The sequence below is a fragment of the Cololabis saira genome, chromosome 6 (genome assembly GCF_033807715.1).
Source record: "Cololabis saira isolate AMF1-May2022 chromosome 6, fColSai1.1, whole genome shotgun sequence".
Classification (NCBI taxonomy): domain Eukaryota; kingdom Metazoa; phylum Chordata; class Actinopteri; order Beloniformes; family Belonidae; genus Cololabis; species Cololabis saira.
Genome location: NC_084592.1, coordinates 35,503,461 through 35,521,512, shown reverse-complemented (window position 1 = coordinate 35,521,512; position 18,052 = coordinate 35,503,461). Strand labels below are relative to the sequence as shown.

Genomic DNA, 18,052 nt, shown 5'->3' with positions numbered 1-18,052 from the left:
TGGCAGAACTTGCACAACTGGCGTCTGACTAAATACTTTTTTTCCCCACTGTAAATATATTGTGTTGAGAAATGTAGAAGATCTGAAAATGGAGGTTAAACTGGAGGTGAGTGTTTACCGAGGCTTTGTTTTACCCATGTCATGGTTACAGATGACAACATCCAGGATCAACACTGTTCATGCACCGCCGGGGAAGATTACATTTATTGTCTTTTAATTAGTAAAGATTAATGTAATTTAATTTATCAGAGATAGTGTGTTTCTACAGATTTAGATTAAATAAGTTTAGGAAACGTTAGTCATTTATTTCAGAACAAAATTGACGTCTTTGTTGATCTTCTGGACGTTGAGTCGGCAGTTTGATCCAAAACAGACGTTTAACTTCACCTTTAATGAACTTTTTCATGAAATAATACATTCAGGAAATAAAATAATAATGAAATAAACTCCAGTAAAATAAACTCCAGTGTCCATCCTTTCTGGATACCCAGAATCAGTCGTACCTCGAGACCCCGGAGACCCCTGGAGACATCGATGACGAATAAACTCCATAAACAGATGAGCATTCAGGATCTTCTAGTTTTTTTTCCTCCCTGCTCCTACCTCAAGTCCCCTCTCCGGTCCTGTCTCCGGTCCTGTCTCCGGTTGTCTCCAATCCTGTGTCTGGTCCCCCCTCCGGTCCCATCTCCAGTCTGTTCTGCACGTGGACTTGGTTGAACGCAGGAGCCTAAATGAGCCTTTAGGCGTGCAAAACTTGTAAAAGTTGGAGGATTTCTGGGGGCTCGTGTCCACATGTTGAGAGTTGCTGGGGGTTTCATTGAAGCCTTCATTTGCTGTGTGAACATCAAGTCGAGGGCGTGTTTGCATGGCTTCAAAGCTCGCTCTCAGGCTCATGAATGCTTTAAAACCGATGACTTGTGAAGGAGAGACTTAAGAAAGCTGATTGACAGCGGGCCCGTGTAATTAAAATCTACAGAAAAGTCAGGGGCCGTGGGTCCTTATTAGGTCCAACATGTATATTCTGAACACAAATCCCTCATGTCTCGTCTCACAACACTCCCTTTAGTCTTTTGAGGAAGAATCTTTTGACGTTTTTTCTGAGCTGTGCTTTCTTGATTCTCTTTTAATTTCCAAGCCAATTACACTCACAATGACTGCATAGAAGGAATACCAGATTACAGCTTGTACAGTACAAGTGGGAACAGAGGCCGAACACAGACGTCTTTGTCTCAACAAAGCTCACAAGACAAAGAGCTCAACCACACCTCACACTTAGTTTAGATAGTTCTCATTATAGCCATTTTTCTACCAAACTGTCGCTTTGCTTTTGTGTGGCGCGCCGCAGTAGGTGGGAAAGAATCCAAGACCAGATAGTGTTTCAAACGTCAAAAAGGTTTTCTGTCTGTGTTTGTGTCCAGCCCTTTTCTCTGCTCAGCTGCAATTGACATGGACCAGAGCTTTTCTTGTTCTGTGTGGATGCAGAAATGCTACAACCTGTAGGGCAGGGGTCGGCAACCCAAAATGTTGAAAGAGCCATATTGGACCAAAAACACAAAAAACAAATATGTCTGGAGCCACAAAAAATGAAAAGTCTTGTATAAGCCTTAGAATGTTTCTATATTAGTTATAACTGGGGGAAGATTTTTTTTTTCATTATGCACTTCGAGAAAAAAGTCAAAATGTCGAGAAAAAAGTTGAAATGTCGAGAAAAATTGCGAAATTTCGAGAAAAAAGTTGAAATGTCAAGAAAAAACTCGAAATGTTGAGAAAAAGTCAAAATTTTGAGAAAAAAAGTAGAAATGTCGAGATTAAAAAGGAAAGGAAAAAGGAAGAAAAAAGGAAAAAATAAGAAAAAAAATTAAAAAAAAGGAAAAAATAAGAAAAAAAAGAAAAAAAAGAAAAAAAAAGGTCAAACATTTTTGAAAAAGCTCCAGGAGCCACTAGGGCGGCGCTAAAGAGCCGCATGCGGCTCTGGAGCCGCTGGTTGCCGACCCCTGCTGTAGGGTCAAACCTGCTTTGATGGTTATCTCAAGACTTTTCATCAATACAGTTAAACTCGCTGGAAATTAGTTAAATTAATACAAACAAGCAATCAAAATATAATAAGAATAATTATTGCTTCGCTAACGGAACCATCCCAACTGGTCTTGATCCAGCACCAGGCCACTGTGGACATAAAAACTCCCCTGAAACAAGAAGGAACCTCTGACAGAACCGGACTCAGGAAGGACCAGCATCCACCTGGTCCGGTTGGAGGTTGAGAGAACAACAACCACAGATCAGGAACACAGATTCATAACAACAATAGGATTCAAGGAGTTTTTATTGTTATTACGGCACATGTTAGACATGATGTAGAGCACATGTTTCCCTGGTCCCAGAGCAAGCCCCAACAAACAAAAAAAAAGCAGCATCATTGCAGCATCACTAAGGGATGTTTCCGGTCACCTGATCCATCCCTAACTGTAGTACTAGTACCAAGGCAGTACCATCCAGATTAACTACATAACTGGACAATATGTCCCTGGAGGACTCAGGTCTAAATACAACAACTTCAGTTTTATCTGAATGTGCAATATCATTCTCTGCAACGTGCAATCATGTAAATAACATCTGTAAATATCCATCTGTTATTTTTTATATACCGTATTTTCTGGACTATAAGCCGCTACTTTTTTCATAGGTTTTGAACCGTGCGGCTTATACAAAGGTGCGGCTATTCTGTGGATTTTTCTTCCACCGCTAGGGGGAGTGCTAACCGGAATTAGAATAAAAACTAAGACAAAATAAATGCAAAGAGGAATACGCTACTTCTTCTTTAGCAGATAGAAGTAGGTAGAAGCAGATTTCAAACAGATAAATAGATAAATAAATACCGGTTATTTTCTCTTGGTTCTGTCCCGTTTTAATCAGCAAAGTTGCTGCCGTGTTAAAGACACTGTTAGGAAAGATCTATTTAGGTACAAACATGTACATCATTTACAGTTCAAAATGGTTCTGTACATGTAGTAAATGTCTAATCTAACAACAGAAATATCTGCGGCTCGCATATCTTTTTTTTTTTTAAATAGAGCGGATGCGGCTTATATACAGGTGCGGCTTGTATATCTTTTTTTATCGTTTTTTTTTAAATAGAGCGGATGCATCTTATAGTCCAGAAAATACGGTACTAGTATTTCTTATTTATTTTTCTTCTCCTTCTTATTATTATTGTATATACTGTTTATAGTGTTTTATTATTACTGTGTGATAACTATTTTTATTGATGCCTCTTGTTTTTTGCACTATCCCCTTTGCTGCTGTAATCTGCAAATTTCCCCTCTGTGGGACTATTAAATGATTTCTTATCTTATCTTATCTTATCTTATCTATCTGGAGAAGTTTTGGAGTCCTCCAGATCTTTATGGCTTTAAGACATGGTTGTGGTCCGTCCAACTGGTTAGTGTCCCCTGGTTTCATGGACAGGTATAGCTGAATATCAATATAAAGATGAACATTAATGACATGGCGTCTAATTTTACCTAATGGAAGCAAATATAAGGAGAAAAGAACCGGTCCAAACACTGAACCCTGCAGAACTCCCTGGTTAAGTCTGGGACGTGCAGACGACAAATAAATACGACTGAAACCAGTTAAATCCAGTTCCTTTAATCCCAATAATCAATAATCGATCTTTTAACAAATGTACATTTTAAGAATTCCTCACAACCACCAACAGACAATCTTTGTGAGGATTTTGCAGACCACTTTGGAAGTAAAATTGACAACATTAGGTCCAGTCTTTTACCACATCAAAATGTCATTTTTAACACATCTGGACAGTTGCTTTTATCCGAGGAAACACTGGAGAGCTTTGCCCTGGTTGATGCGAGGACCCTTGGTCGAGTTTTCTCCCAGGTAAACCCAACAACCTGCCTTTTAGATCCTATTCCCACATCACTTTTAAAGACATTTTATGAATTCTTTGAGGAACATATTTTAAATATAGTAAATTACTCTCTTCAGACGGGTGTCTTCCCTGCCGCCTTTAAAATGGCGGTGGTGAAGCCCCTTCTGAAGAAGAGCAATTTAGATCACAGCATTTTTAATAACTACAGACCTGTATCCAACTTACCCTTTTTAAGTAAGATTTTAGAAAAGCTGGTTTTTAACCAAGTAAATTATTTTTTAATAAGAAACAATATTTCAGAGAAATTTCAATCTGGCTTTAGGATGAACCACAGCACCGAGACAGCCCTTTTAAAGATTTTAAATGACATCAGGTGCAATTTAGATAACCGCAAACTGACAGTCTTGGTTCTACTGGATCTTAGTGCCGCCTTCGATACAGTAGACCATCACATTTTATTAAACAGACTGAAGCACCTGGTGGGCCTCTCTGGTACTGTTTTTAGCTGGTTCCGCTCCTATCTCACAGATCGATCTTTCTTTGTAAGTTTGGATACATGTTCCTCCAGAATGCATAAAATTAAGTGTGGGGTCCCCCAAGGGTCAATTTTAGGTCCGCTTCTTTTTAACCTTTACATGCTTCCCTTGGGGACGTCATCAGGAGACACGGCATCAGCTTCCACAGCTACGCTGACGACACACAGCTGTACATCGCTGTGTCTCCTGATGACACAGGGCCACTTGATGCCCTTTTTAACTGTATTTTAGATATTAAGTCATGGATGGCAGATAATTTCCTACAGCTCAACCAGGACAAAACAGAAGTTTTAGTTATTGGTCCTGAAGGCCAGAGAGAGAAACTTTTACCAAAACTACAAGATTTTAAACCTTCGAAATGTGTAAAGAACCTGGGTGTTATTTTTGACTCTGAGCTCACTTTTATTCCACACATAAAGAATATTACGAAGATAGGTTTTTACCATCTTAAGAATATAGCCAGAGTCCGCCCGTTTCTCTCTCAGGCCAGCACGGAGGTGCTGATGCATGCTTTTATCTCATGTCGTTTAGATTATTGTAATGCCCTGCTCTCTGGTCTTCCTAAAAAGAGTATTAAGAACCTACAACTATTACAGAATTCAGCCGCTCGCGTGCTGACGAGGACCAGAGGGCGGGAGCACATGACACCTGTTTTAAAATCGCTGCATTGGCTCCCCGTCCGCTTCAGGATTGATTTTAAGGTTCTTTTACTGGTTTTTAAATGTCTTAACGGTCTTGGGCCATCTTATTTATCTGATCTGCTTTTACTGTATCAACCCTCACGGACCCTGAGGTCCTCTGGCACCGGCCTCTTAACCATTCCCCGAACCGCGACCAAAACCCACGGTGAGGCTGCATTCAGCCATTATGGCCCTTATTTATGGAACAGCCTGCCAGAGAACCTCAGGACCGCAGAGAACGTTGATACTTTTAAAAGGAGGCTCAAGACACACCTTTTTAGCTTGGCTTTTATCTGACCTTTAATCCATTTGAGTGACTTTGTATTTTATGTTATTTATTATTCATCTTAAGTTTTGTATAGATTTTTCTAAAATTTTACACTTTTTAGGCATTTTTTACTTTCTCTTAATCTTTTAGTTTTTAGCTCCAGTGTTTCCTCAGGGGGGTCGTCCACACTGGGAGGTGTGCCTGCTCCGCCCATGGGGGTGTCGTCATGGGGGTCCCTCAGGCCTGGGTAGCTGGGGAGGGACTCCACCTTCTGTGTGGGGTCTGTCCTGGTCTGTCCGGGTTGGGGGGGTCTCTGTGGCGATGCTCCTTGTGGTCGTGGCTGGTGGAGCCTCTCGGTGTGGACGGCCACCCATAGGTAGTGTTTTCCTCACCTGGATCGTTAGTGCTAAGCCATGTCACCAGTCCACTTATTGTGTGTGTGTGTGTGTGTGGGTGTGGGCGAGTGAGTGTGTGCACATGTGTATGAGTGTGAGTGAGGGTGTGTGTATGCGTGGGGGGTGGGGTCGTATGGGATGTTTTAAACTGTACTTTTGATTGTTATTTTATCTCTGTATGTAAAGCACCATGAGTTGCACTTACACTGCATGAGTTGGTGCTATATAAATAAATAAAGTTTAAGTTTAAAGTTTAATAACATGGTGTCTTCTGTGCAGTAAAATGTTGGGATCAGATACAGAACTGAGGTCCAGCAGGACAAGGACAGATACACGTCCACCATCAGAGGACAAGAGACCATTGGTGACCTTCACCAGAACAATCAAACAGTCAGAACAAATCATATTCAAAGCGAGAACTGATTTACTTCCAGGCAATTTACAGAAAATGTTTTGTGACAGGAAAATATAATTTCAAAAAACAATGTTTTCATTCTAAAAGGAAGAGCATGTGTATCTCAGTTGTTGGAGTGGATTTATGGAATGGGTTGGGTGATGGGTTGAAGCAATGTACAAACATAAATCAATTTGAAAAACGGTACAAAAAGGAAGTTCTGGGAAGTTATTTGGTTGAGGAGGAGTTATGTTAAGGCAATATTGTGTTTGTTAGCTGGTTAGGTGCAAAGGCACAACCAATGGGAAAATCGGTGGCCTAATAGGTAAATTGCAGCTATTTATTATTAATATTTATGTTTAATTTATGATAGAGGTAACAAAGGGGCAGGGTTAAATAAGTTTTACTTCTACCTGCTCCTTTTCTGACACAGTTTTTTTCCCCTGTTTGTATTACGTTTTTGTTGTTGCTTTTTTTGCTGTATGTTTTGAATTTGTTTTAAAATTTTATATTTTTTTTCCTTATGTGTTCGAAATAAACAATTCAATCAATCAAAATCAGTTCCTGTACTACGATGCTTTAAACCTTGACTGAAACAGATTATTTCTGAGTTTTACTGCAACTATTTGTTCAAGATGTCAGTGGTTTTGCTCAGTTTGAGGTCTCCACTCATTGTTCCGTCCACACTTCTTTCTCTCCTCAGTTTGAAGGTTGCTCCAAAGCTTACTCCCGCCTGGAGAACCTGAAGACCCACCTTAGGTCCCACACCGGAGAGAAGCCCTACGTCTGTGAGCACGAAGGCTGCAACAAGGCCTTCTCCAACGCCTCCGACCGGGCCAAGCACCAGAACCGCACACACTCCAATGAGGTACGTTCCTAAACACCAGCGATCAGCTGAGACCAGAGGTGTCAAGTAACAAAGTACAAATGACCACGTTACCTTACTTAAGTAGAAATTTTGGTTATCTATACTTCACTGGAGTATTTATTTTTCAGACGACTTTTTACTTTTACTCCTTACTTTTTCACGCAATTATCTGTTACTTTTTACTCCTTACATTTTAAAAACAGCCTCGTTACTCTATTTCATTTCGGCCTTTAAACAAAAACTATCCAGTTAAATTGCTCCATCAGGATAGAGTGAATTTGGTTGTGGTTGTTTCAGATGTTCTTGTCCAGTTTTGTTCTTACATCCGTTCCCTCAGATTCCTGCAACTAAACTTGGATGTATATTCCAATAAAGGTTAGGATAAATGATAACATGCCTCTGAAGTTTGACTTTTTGCACCATTACCATACTTATAGGCAACTAGTCATCATATCTCCTGCTCTCTGAAACACATGTTAATGCTCAATAGTACACATATATGGTTCTTTAATATATTTGCATTATACTAAGATACATTCATTTTTAATGGCTTTTGTCCTTAATGGCTTTTTTCCCCCTTACATTACTTTAACTTTTATACTTTAAGTAGTTTTGAAACCAGTACTTTAATACTTTTACTTGAGTAAAAAACTTGATAATTCAACTTCTACAGGAGTATTTTAAAACTATAGTATCTATACTTCTACCTGAGTAATGAATGTGAATACTTTTGACACCTCTGGCTGAGACATCAGTCTGTCCCGTCAGCTGCAATAAAGTCTGTCTGCCGCTGCTTGTCTCACATTTTAAACGCTCTGGGCAGAAACCGTATGTCTGCAAAATCCCGGGCTGTACGAAGCGCTACACGGACCCGAGTTCTCTCAGGAAGCACGTGAAGACGGTCCACGGCCCCGAAGCTCACATCACCAAGAAGCAACGGAGCGACGCCCCGCAGAGGCCTAAAGGACACGGAGATATGGAAGCAAACGCCAAACACGGTTCCAGAGGCCTGGACGGCAAGATGGAAGCGAACAGCACATCCAGAGGTCTGGAGGAGCGCATCCAGGTGAAGTCCATCAAGACGGAGAGCTCTGCGGTGAGTTCTGCACGCAGACACAGATCAGTACTGACGCCTAACATCCACGTCAACAAGTAAATGTCTTCATAGAGCCGGTAAATCACATCTGCTAAATGTTAGCGAGCGTTCATGTCTACTCGGTCTCTGAAGGTCCATCACATTATCTCAACCAGGTTCAGGTCTGGGCTTTGACCAGGTCATTCAAGAACCTGGATTTGCATCATTCTGATGTAGGGGTGTAACAATATATCGTGCCACGAAATTTCGCGATACAAAAACGCCACGAAACGTGTCGTGGAGGTGACAAACTGTATCGCGATATTGGGTTATTAATATTAATCTATTGTGTTGACTAGAAACGCGCATCCGACCACGCGTGCCGACCACACCTCGACCCGCGGACCAAAGTCTTACTCTGCTCAGAAGAAACTAGTCCCGTTTTGTGGTCCCAATTACGGGACTCTTGGGGGTTTTGAGCTCTGAACTTTTAAGTGTGGTATAGAGTTAAGCCTTATCTTATTAAATCAAACCTTTTTCGGGTCGTGAGTAGGATAAACATGGGGACAACTTCTGCTGAGTTCCAGTGTACTTTAATGTCCCTCAACAGCGTAGGATTTTAGAGCATCAACACAGCACATAGTGCCGTACTGTGGCGTATCACTCCGCCCAATCTAAAACATACTAATCACTACAGATAAACTGACTAGTGTCATTATAGTCCCTGATTTACATCAGAATATAAAGAATATATTTATAAAATAATGAACCCTGAATTACCAAAATAACCTTCATAACAAAAATAAATCTCCTCTTACACTTATAAGGTGAGCATGAATCAATCTGTTTTATGATGTAAAATTGTATGTATTTATTTACTTTTATTTATTTATTTAATTTTAGTTGTTAAATTTCTGGAAAAGAAAAAAGTCAAATCATAAATGAGAGAAACTATTCAGTTTGTGGCAAAATATTTGTACTTGTATGAAACTGAAGATGCATAATGCAAACCTGACACTTACTTTTAGTTCAGTTTGTGGAAAATGGTTGGCCTGGATTTCTCTTTAAAACTTAAACAGTTATAAAGCATTACAAACTGTAACAATAGGGCAAACGTACAGTATTGTTTTGTATTTTGTGTCTTTCAAATAAAAAAATATTTTTTCCAGTCATATGTTCCTCATTCAAGGTTGTTAAAAAAATACTGCTATAATATCGTATCGTATCGTTATCGTGACCTCAATATCGTGTATCGTACCGTATCGTGAGATTAGTGTATCGTTACACCCCTAGTCTGATGTAGATCTGCTGCTGTGTTTGAGTTAATTTCCTGTCACATGACCCGGTGGGTGGAGGGGTGATGGTCTGGGATTCTTCTAGCTGCCATGAACATGTTAAATCATGCTCAGGGAGGCCTCTGGGCTCTGAGATGGAGCTCTTAAGGGTCTTTGTTTTTGTCTCTTTTTGTATTTCTCTGGCTTCGAATGGTCTGATCTTGGGGTAAAGTTGCCGGGACTTCCACTCCTCAGAGTGGAACTGGAATGTTTTCCACTTGTGAATAATCGTTCTCGCGGTAGAACATTCAGCTCCAGATAGTTTGGAAATGGTTTTATGACCATTTCAGATTGATGTGCCCCAACAGTTCTTCTTGGGTCATTGCTGATGTCTTTCCATCCTGACACTGTGTTTTTACACACCTAAATGCTGAAATACAGAGACCTATTATGACCATTTTATTGGGTTTTTTCATAAAATGACACAGATTAAAAGAGAGGGTACTCATTTTTGCAGATGACTGTGTTGTTTGTTAAATGTTTTCTGTCCTCTTTCTGGAAGCTGCTTTTTCTTATCTGTGTCTCTGCTTTAACACCTTCCTAACGGACAGACTTCACTGAGGTAAGCACATGAAAAATCCCTGTGGGATTATGGGAAATGGGCCAACATGTCCCTGGGTCTCATATAACATCACCTTCCCTTGTGACGTGAACGTGTCCCGGTTTTTGCCATCACCCATTTCTCCGTCCAAGACTCCATCACGTTCAAATCTGAGTCGCCAGCAGCTTTTCTGTCGTGCTCAGCTACGTCAACACCAGCCAGAGCTGTTTACGGTTCTTTGCGGGCTGTGAGGCCTCCAGGCCACCAGGGGGCGTCAAAGCTACAAGCTGAGCCTCAGAAAACAGGGTGTGGAAGCTCAGTGAACCCACTTCTTCGGTGGGAATAACTTCATGACATAAAAGTTAAACGTGAATTTTTGAATTTTTTTTTGAAGATTTTTTACTTTTTTACTAAATTTGATCAGAAATATTTTCCTGCTAATTTGCAAGATTATAAATTAAGAATGTCTCACCTTTCTTTCCTATAAATTGGTGAATTTAATGTTAATAAACATTTTCAAGTTAATAATCAATTTGTTCTTTCAAACTTTTTTTCTTTTTTCTTCTTAGAAATTGAACAGCTCTTAAAGTTAGACTTTTTGAAAAACTCATGAATTTGTTGTTTATAAAGTCAGAATTTGTTTTCAACTTTAGTGACAGACATTTGAATTGAACAAACTAAAATGAGAAATTCCTCATTTTTATTGCCAGTTTAGGATATAATAAAAAATAAAGAAATTTTTAGATTTCCAAGAATGTAAAGTAAGAATTTCTGATAATTTTTTTCTGTTTTTAAAGTCAGAAATTTGCAGGCAACTAAAACAGAATAGCTTTTTAGTTTATTGTATTTTCTGCCAGTTTATAGTAAATTAAGCCAGACTTGTATTTTTTCTTACTCGGACGTCAGACTTGAAGCAGAAAACCCTCCTTCACGTGCGACACACACGAGCACACCGTCATTCAGATTGGCTGCGGGTTGATCGTCTCATTAGTATTGGCGGGCCGGGCCGGGCCGAGCTGCACAAACAGCTGCATCCAGCTGTGATCTGAGCTTCAGTCCGGTTCGGCTCAAACGTGGATCGCTGCTGCCAGAACTCGTCCTCTTGTTGTCTGCTTGTAAATAAATGAACCTCATCCATAATGAAGCAGGTTGTGGATGCCAGGCTGCATTAGTCATCACAAAACCGCACAACAATCAGAATATCTACGTTTCATTTAACTGGTAATTATTTAAAACTGGAGAATATTAAATTCTCTGAACGTGGCGTGAGACTGGTGTTGGTTTCATTTCATTTTCTTTTAAATATCACTTACTCTTCATTTCACTTGTTTTTATCTTTCTGTTGTACGCTTGTGCTCAAGAGTTAGCATGCACATGCAGAAAAAGACTTATTTTTTTCTCCATGTCGGAAAACAAAGTTGAGAGAATGTTTCCTGTTTCATGTCAGCTGGGATTTTTTTCTGTGTCAGAAAAAAAAGATTTGAGTGGCTTTTTAAAGTCAGTAATTAACGTCCACTAAACTAATCCTGACCCTTAAAGATGTCGGAGAATTCTCGATGATGATGTTTTGGCATTCAAACACACTGACAGATCAACCGACAGAAGGGCTGTGTTGCACTGCAACATGGAAGAATCATAAGAAAAAAAAAGAAAAACAGAAAAAGAACGAACTAAAGCTGAAGTCTTTGGTCATAATGACCATGTTTGGAGGGAAGTGAGGGAGTTGGTCTCAGATCACCGTCCCAACTGTGAAGTAGGAATGGGCGATATTTTACTGTTCACGATAAACCGTCAAAAAAATTCCTCACGGTAAGAATTTGTCATCTCGCGGTAAAAACGATAAATTCCTGTTGATGATGTTTTTGTGTAAAGATGATTTATGGATGGAAGGAAGGAAGGAAGGAAGGAAGGAAGGAAGGAAGGAAGGAAGGAGAGAGCAGGAGGAAAGAAGGAAGGAAGGAAGGGGAAAAAAGAAGGAAGAACGGAAGGAAGGAAGGAAGGGAGAAAACAAGGAAAGGAGGAAGGAAGAGAGAAAAGAGGAAGGGAAAAAGGAAGGAGAGAGCAGGAGGAAAGAAGGAAGAGAAAAAAGAAAGAAAGGAAGGAAAGGGGAGAAGGAAGGGAGAAAAGAGGAAGGGAAGAAGGAAGGAGAGAGCAGGAGGAAAGAAAGAAAGAAAGAAAGAAAGAAAGAAAGAAAGAAAGAAAGAAAGAAAGAAAGAAAGAAAGAAAGAAAGAAAGAAAGAAAGAAAGAAAGAAAGAAAGAAAGAAAGAAAGAAAGAAAGAAAGAAAGAAAGAAAGAAAGAAAGAAAGATAAATTCCCGTTGATGACGTTTTTGTGTAACAAACATGGCGAATCTGAGAGCGAGATAGATTTATAGTTACAAAGGTGGAGTTGAATTGGTATTTTTTTTATCGTCATTTTTATCGTTATCGGGATAAATGCCAGAAATTATCGTGACACATTTTTTAGTCCATACCGCCCATCCCTACTGTGAAGCATGGCGATGGCGAGTCATAATGCTGGGCTGATGTGGTGCTGATGTGGTGCAGGGGCCAACGCCATGATGAGGTCAGGAAGTCTTGTTGGGTCAGTGAAGAAACATCTGGAAACATCAGGAGACGAGTGGGATCTTGATGGGTCTTCCAAACAGCAAAGTGAAGGTGTCAAGTGGAACTTTGGGCTCAGATCCTCTGGTTCCGTCAGAGCGACTGGACCGAGGTTCCACTGAGATCTTCTAAAGGGGCGACCCGGAACGTTTCATCCAAGTTGAGCAGTTTAAAGGCGCTCTCACCAGTGGTGGACAGTAACGGAGTAAATTTACTTGAGTACTGTACTTAAGTACATATCCAGAGGATTTGTACTTTACTTGAGTATTAGATTTCTTTGGTACTTATTACTCTTACTTGAATACATTTCCAAGACAAATATTTTTACTTTTACTCGAGTAAATTTCTAGGAAGGCTGAAAAGTACTCGTTACTTTCAGGTCTGCTCTTTTTTCTTCTTCCCTAAAATCCTATTGGGGTAGAGTAAAAAACGAGGGCACAGACAAACCACAGACATTTATTTTCAAATCTTTATTGTGTCTGCCGAAGCAGAACTACCTCTCTGCTTTCAACAACTCAACATCGAGAGTTAAAAGATCCCTAAATTAATTTAGAAAAAATATAGTAATTTACTGATGTGGAAAATAAGAAATGTACTCTTACTCTTACTTTTACTTAAAGTAAATTTAAAAGCATTTACTTTTGGATACTTAAGTACCTTTAAAAGCAAGTACTTTTCTACTCTTACTCAAGTAATATTTTGACTGAGCTACTTTTACTTGTAACGGAGTAAATTTTGACCAGTAGTATTTGTACTCTAACTCAAGTACTGGGGTCGAGTACTCTGTCCACCTCTGGCTCTCACCAACTGTAATCTGTCTTTTTAGGGTGGTTGTGGAGCAAATGTAAGCTTCTCTCTGACATCGTTATTAATCCAAATAATCAGAAATCCTTGCTGACCTGCAACAAGTGTTGAGCGAACCTTCATCATCAGCATGAAAGAATGTTTTGTTGTCAAGCACTGCTTTTAAGGAAAATCAACCGTCTGATCTGACCTGTCCTCCTGCAGGTGTATCAGTCCAGTCCTGGCGGCCACTCGTCCTGCGGCAGCGAGCCGTCGCCTCTCGGCAGCGCCAGCAACAACGACAGTGGGGTAGAGATGGCCGTGCACAGCGGGGGCAGCTTCGGGGACCTGGGCCCCCAGGACGAGTGCCCCCTGGTGGACTCCACTGTCCCCGGCGGGGGCCAGCAGGCCGGGATGGGGCTTCAGTTGAGGAAGGCTGCGGGTCATGGCGGCGGGGTCACCATCAAGTTGGAGAACATCAAGAAAGAGAGGCTGAAGACAGTGAGGGACTCCTGTCCCTGGGGGAGCACTGCACCCCAACCACCAGCGGGGCAGCGCAACAGCATGAAGCTGCCTCCCATTCCTGCAGGAGGTAAGCTGGAATCTGGCCAGGTTTCATCCTAGACCAGGGGTCGGCAACCCACGGCTCTAGAGCCGCATGCGGCTCTTTAGCGCCACCCTGGTGGCTCCTGGAGCTTTTTCAAAATTGTTATTTTTTTTCCCTTTTTTCTTCTTTTTTTCCTCTTTTCTTTTTTTCTTCTTTTTTCCTTTTTTTCTTATTTTTTTCTCTTTTTTTCCTTTTTATATTTTTTCTTCTTTTTTTTACCTTTTTTCTCTTTTTTTCTTCCTTTTTACTTTCCTTTTTAATCTCGACATTTTGACTTTTTTCTCAAAATTTTCACTTTTTTCTCGCCATTTCGACTTTTTTCTCAACATTTCATTTATCTGAGTGTGTCCACCCCACTTTGGATATTATTCCTGGTGTCTTAAAGAATCTTATTATTATCTTCCACCTGATTTCCTGCCATGTGTTAGAGTTAGTACGACAGAGTATTAAGGCCAAACTAAGACAAAAAAATATATATAGGAAATTACGAGAATAAAGTCATAATATAATGAGAATAAAGTAGTAAAATTACGAGAATAAAGTCATAATGTTGCGAGAATAAAGTCGTAATAGAATAAAGTAGTAATATTATGAGAATAATGTCGTAACATTACGAGAATAAAGTCGTAACATTACGAGAATAAAGTCGTAACATTACGAGAATAAAGTCGTAACATTACGAGAATAAAGTCGTAATATTACGAGAATAAAGTCGTAATATTACGAGAATAAAGTCGTAATTTATGAGAATAAAGTCGTAATTTATGAGAATAAAGTTGTAATTTATGAGAATAAAGTCGTAATTTATGAGAATAAAGTCGTAATTTATGAGACCTCTAACAGGAAGAGCAGTCTTCTCCCTGTGTTAAAATGAGGAATATTGAGCATCTTGTGAAGTTGTATTTATATATTTATAATATATTTAATATTACGACTTTATTCTCGTAATGTTACGACTTTATTCTCAAAATATTACGACTTTATTCTCAAAATATTACGACTTTATTCTCAAAATATTGTGTCTTTATTCTCGTAATTTTACGACTTTATTCTCATATTATTATGACTTTATTCTCGTAATTTTACGACTTTATTCTCATATTATTATGACTTTATTCTCGTATTTCCTATTTCCTTCTTTTTTTTTTTAGTTTGGCCCTAATACTCCGTCGTAAGTTAGTTACTTGATGTGCTACTGTAAATATTTCCTTCCATCCTTCTTGTAATATGCCTATGTCCATCTCATTTTCTCATTTTTCTTTAATCTAAAGAGTTTCGTTGGGATTCATATCTATAAACAGTTTGTAGAAGTGGCTAACCCAGTCTTGTGTATTGATCCTGTCCTTCATCTCTGCCAGGTTCCCTGCTGGAGAGCTCCAACATGTCCAATAACTTGAGCAGTTTGTACTATGGCCAGCCCACCACTGACCTGTCTTCATGTGAGGTAACCCTGCTGAACCAGCTGAACGAGCGGCGGGACAGCACCACCAGCACCATGAGCTCAGCCTACACCATGAGCCGCCGCTCTTCCGGCATATCGCCCTGCTACTCCAGCCGGCGCTCCAGTGAGGCATCCCAGTTTGGTGCCAACCGCCATAACAACATCAGCTCGGCTGACTCCTACGACCCAATCTCCACTGACCTTTCCCGCCGCTCCAGCGAGGCCAGTCATTGTGGAGGCAGCGGTGGTGTCACTGGAGGGGGCAAAGGAGGCCTTCCAAGTATTCTCAGTCTCACGCCGGCCCAGCATTATCGGCTGAAAGCAAAATACGCTGCCGCTATTGGTGGAGCTCCACCCACTCCTCTACCCAACATGGATCGCATGAGCCTGAGGACCCGCATGGCTGTCTACAGCGACTCCCAGGACGGGTCACACCCAGTCCACCAGCTGCCTCCTGGAAGCGTGCCCAGGCGACGCAGTGATTTTGGCTACAGTACTCAGAGCATGATGCCCTACGAAGCACCCACCGACCTCCACCGCCGGGCCAGCGACCCGGTCCGTCGCCCCGCTCTGGACCCCTTCTCTTTCCCAAGGGTTCAGCGCTATAACAGCATGAACAGCATGAACCCCTCAAACGGTTTGTTAGCCGCTGAGCGTCATCTGAGCTACACCCGCTCCGACGGAAGCCTCCAACGTTACCCGTTCGCCCCCAGACCACCTAGTATCTCAGAGAACATAGTCATGGAGAACATGGCGGTGGACGGAATGATGGCTGGGGGAGACCAGGGTGGAGAAGAGGACATGGTGCTCCCAGATGACGTGGTTCAGTACATCACGTCACAGAATTCTGGCCCATCAAGTCAAAACATGGTCGATTACAGTCCTCATCTAACTCAGGGTTACCAAGCAGGAATGGTCCCACCACAGTCCTTTTACTCACATCGGAGAATGGCCATGGTGGACACCACATTGACTCGGTCTGATCCGGATCTTCAGTCCTGTCAGATAGGTCCTGCCGGCTCCCAACAGCCTTTCTCAACCCAATCAGACAGTCTGAACAAGAATAGCATGCCGGTACAGTGGAATGAGGTGAGCTCAGGGACGATGGACGCCCAGACCAAGCTCCCCAAACAACACCAACTTCCTCTCAGGAGTAATCTGGCGGTTGTGCAGCAAAGGCAAAACTTTGGGTCCCTTCAGGTGCCAAATCAGGGCCTGAGCAGCAACCAGCAGGTAGTGCCCATGAGTCTGAACATGCCCATCCAGGGACTGGCTAACCACAGGGGTCAGAGGGCGACGAACATTGGCGTCCAACAGCATCAGAGGCAGTGCAACCAGCAAATAAGTCACCAACAAGGGTTCAGCCATGACCCGGGCCTACATCCTGTCCCTGAGGGCAACGGGCTGCGCCCTACCCACACCGGCATGGCAGATCCAGAGCTCCAGAGTTACCTAGCGAGGACGCAGGCTGGTGGGTATCCCCATGTGAACCAGGTTGATCAGCAGCCGGATTACAACATCCCGTCCCAGCAAAATGGAGTTCGGGGAATACTGCAACCCAGGCCGCCCGCTGAGCCCAAGTCTGGCACCAGACAGCTCAAACTGTCCGATTGTGTCCCCAGACACATCGACACCTCCGAGGCAAGCCCAAAGAGACCGAGTAAGTCGGAGAACAAGAACTCTGCTGTGTTCTACACGGGTCAGATCCGCATGTTCGAGCCGTCCGCCGCCAGCTTCGATGACTCCATGTCTCCGCCTGTGAGCGACGCTGCTGCGGCCAACATGGCCTCTCCAGGAGTCAACCAGGTCTCCAGCAGTACCAACGACTCTTCCACCAACGGGTCCGGGGCCACGGAGCCCGCCCAGATCGATTTTGACGCCATGCTGGACGACGGAGACCACTCCAGCCTCATGTCGGGGACCTTAAGTCCCGGCCTTCTGCAGAGCCTCTCCCAGAGTTCCTCACGTCTCACGACCCCCCGCAACTCCGTCACCCTCGCCTCCATGCCAGCGGGGATCGGCAACATGGCCATTGGCGACATGAACTCAATGCTCACCGCCCTGGCTGAAGAAAGCAAGTTCCTCAACATGATCAGCTGAGAGCGCTCACCTCGTCACCCATCCAGATATTATCTGTCAGCAGAGCCGTTTCCGACCATCCACACAATAGACACGCATAGAACCATGCAGCCACCAGGGGGCCCGAAATATCAAGAAACCTCAATGTCTAGACTGAGTGGGGGAAATAAAATGAGCTGTCCTTATTTAGCCACATAAATACGAACATTGAAGAACTGAAGTTACATCGCAAATATCCCCAATCTGGGTTTCTAAAATGAAGCTTTTTCATTTTGTGAGACAGAATTTCCTCTTTTTTTTTTATTACAAATTCTTTAAATCGGAATTTCTAAAATTTTCTTGCAAATTTCTTGCGAATTTTCGTTTTTTTTATGACAAAAAAGAAATCTTACATTTTGACTTTTGTCAAAATTTTCCCATTTTGTTCCTGCAAATTTTCAGGTTTATCAAATCAAAAATGTAAAATGTGATGTCATAATCTTGTGAATTTATAGTCAGAATTTCAGATTTGTGTGTTTTTTATCCAACTTTGCATCATTTTTTTGTGAAAATTTTATT

At 41.7% G+C, this 18,052-nt stretch overlaps 1 protein-coding gene across 1 annotated transcript in view; it reads left to right on the top strand.

Annotated features, from left to right (window-relative positions):
* The window catches only part of gli2a (GLI family zinc finger 2a), a 110,929-nt gene extending 93,092 nt beyond the window's left edge, over positions 1 to 17,837 (top strand). The window contains exons 11-14 of the mRNA XM_061724071.1: positions 6,866 to 7,030; positions 7,854 to 8,126; positions 13,593 to 13,959; positions 15,333 to 17,837. Of these exons, the coding sequence (XP_061580055.1) occupies positions 6,866 to 7,030; positions 7,854 to 8,126; positions 13,593 to 13,959; positions 15,333 to 17,515 (2,988 nt within the window). The 3' untranslated portion in view covers positions 17,516 to 17,837. The remainder of the gene's footprint in view (positions 1 to 6,865; positions 7,031 to 7,853; positions 8,127 to 13,592; positions 13,960 to 15,332) is intronic.
* The last annotated feature ends 215 nt before the right edge of the window (positions 17,838 to 18,052 follow it).